Source organism: Zingiber officinale, chromosome 7B, assembly GCF_018446385.1.
Source record: "Zingiber officinale cultivar Zhangliang chromosome 7B, Zo_v1.1, whole genome shotgun sequence".
Classification (NCBI taxonomy): Eukaryota; Viridiplantae; Streptophyta; class Magnoliopsida; order Zingiberales; family Zingiberaceae; genus Zingiber; species Zingiber officinale.
In genome coordinates, this window is record NC_055999.1 from 2,735,723 (window position 1) to 2,737,593 (window position 1,871).

The 1,871-nt window shown below is 48.8% G+C and overlaps 1 protein-coding gene across 1 annotated transcript; it reads left to right on the plus strand.

The window, feature by feature from the left end:
* The first annotated feature begins 233 nt into the window (after nt 1-233).
* LOC122005044 (tetraspanin-2-like) lies at nt 234-1,871 on the plus strand. Its single transcript, XM_042559950.1, has 2 exons — nt 234-949; nt 1,338-1,871. The coding sequence occupies exons 1-2, from the start codon at nt 452-454 to the stop codon at nt 1,653-1,655; spliced, it is 816 nt and encodes a 271-aa protein (XP_042415884.1). The 5' UTR covers nt 234-451; the 3' UTR covers nt 1,656-1,871.

Sequence of the window (1,871 nt, forward strand, 5' to 3'; positions counted from 1 at the left end):
TATCTTATATTTTACAAGAGATTATTTTTATATACAGTTTTATCTTATATTTTACAAGAGATTATTTTTAAGATTCGAATCTGTGATTTTCACGCGGTAATAATTTTATCACGTTAAGACTCTCGTTCTAAAAATTAGGATATTGCTTTTAATAAAAAAAAAGCCGAAAAAACTTCTCAAATTTATATTTATTTCATGTTATCGACAATTATATATCCTCTAATGAGACCCTTTTTGTATGCCACCGACCCATGACAGCGCAGCATCATCATCATCATTTACTTCGACTGTGTGGAAAAGGAACAAAGGAAAGCTAGCAGCGGCAGCGAACGCGGTAGGCGCTTCCACGCCGCCTCGCCCTGCTCCGTCTCTTCAACCAACGCGCACAGGGCGGTCTTTGCTGAGCTAAGTAAACGAATCGATCGATCCCCAAGTTTCCCCACTCGTCGCCATGGGCGTGAGCAACAACATCACTGCCTCCCTCAACTTCGTCGGCCTGCTCTGCTCCGTTCCCGTCATCGGCGCCGGCATCTGGCTCGCCTCCAAGCAGGACAACGAGTGCCTCCGGCTAGCCCGCTGGCCTGTCATTATCCTCGGCGTTCTCCTCCTCCTCGTCTCCCTCGCTGGCTTCGTCGGTGCGTACTGGAACAAACAGGGCCTCCTCGCCGCCTACCTCTTCTTCATGGTCGTTCTCATCCTTCTCCTCCTCGCTCTCCTCGTCTTCGCCTTCGTCGTCACCCGCCCTGACGGCTCCTACCACATCCCCGGCCGGTCCTACCGCGAGTACCACCTCGCCGGCTACTCCGCTTGGCTCTGCCGCTACGTCGTCGACCACTGGGCACGGATCCGCCTCTGTCTCAGTGCCTCCGACGTCTGCCAGAGGCTCGGACGCGAGCAGCCCTTTCTCACTGTCGAGCAGTATTTCCAGACCGATCTATCGCCTCTCCAGGTCAGTTCTAATTTGCGCCTTTTTCCTAAAAACTCTCTAATCCCAGATGTAATGCTTCTCTAGGCCAGTTCCAATTTCTGCCTCCAAAATCCCTAATTTGCAAGTGTTGCAAGCCTGTTTTGCGTTCTTCCTTGTCAGTGTAAACAGAACAAAAGTACACCTCTACCTACCTTTTCTTCCACTCTGTTTCCACAATCATTTTGCAAAAATAATAATAATGATTTTCCTCAAAAACTGCTTAAATAATCTAATAACTTATGGTTTTCCCACAATTCATTGAAAATGACAAGTTGGGAGTGCCGAAGAAGCCATCTTTTTCTAATTCAAGCTGTTTTTGTTTTCGCTATCGCAATCAAGATGTGATCAGTTTGATTTTCGTTTTATGTAGTCGGGATGCTGCAAACCACCGACGATGTGCGGGTACGCGTACGTGAACCCGACGGTGTGGATCAACCCGAGCAACCCCTTGGGGGACGTGGACTGCGCGGCGTGGAGCAACGACCAGGGTCAGCTCTGCTACGACTGCACCTCCTGCAAGGCGGGGCTGCTGGGGAACCTACGCCGCGAGTGGCGCAAGGCCAACGTCGCCCTCATCGTCGCCGCCGTCGTCTTCATCTGGATCTACATCATCGGCTGCTGCGCCTTCAAGAACGCGCAGACCGAGGATCTTTTCCGCCGCTACAAGCAAGCTTACGTAGGACGCTAATTACTTCAATTTGCAAGTTTTTTGCTTCAGCTTTCTGCTGCAGATGCTTGATGTTTCACGGGCGTCAGTAGATGCTTGATGCTTGATCTCTTTGGCTCTGTAAATAGTTTGTTATGATCTATTTCATATTTGCTTGATGAAGCAAATGTCGGTTGTGGCAAACACTGGACAATTGTCATCCCACAGTTTGATCTAGATTATGTAGATTATGTGAAA

Coding starts and splice junctions, on each gene's coding strand:
- LOC122005044 (XM_042559950.1), top strand. CDS start 452: ATGGGCGTGAGCAACAACATCACTGCCTCCCTCAACTTCGTCGGCCTG. Junction 950..1,337: donor CCGATCTATCGCCTCTCCAG/GTCAGTTCTAAT, acceptor CGTTTTATGTAG/TCGGGATGCTGCAAACCACC.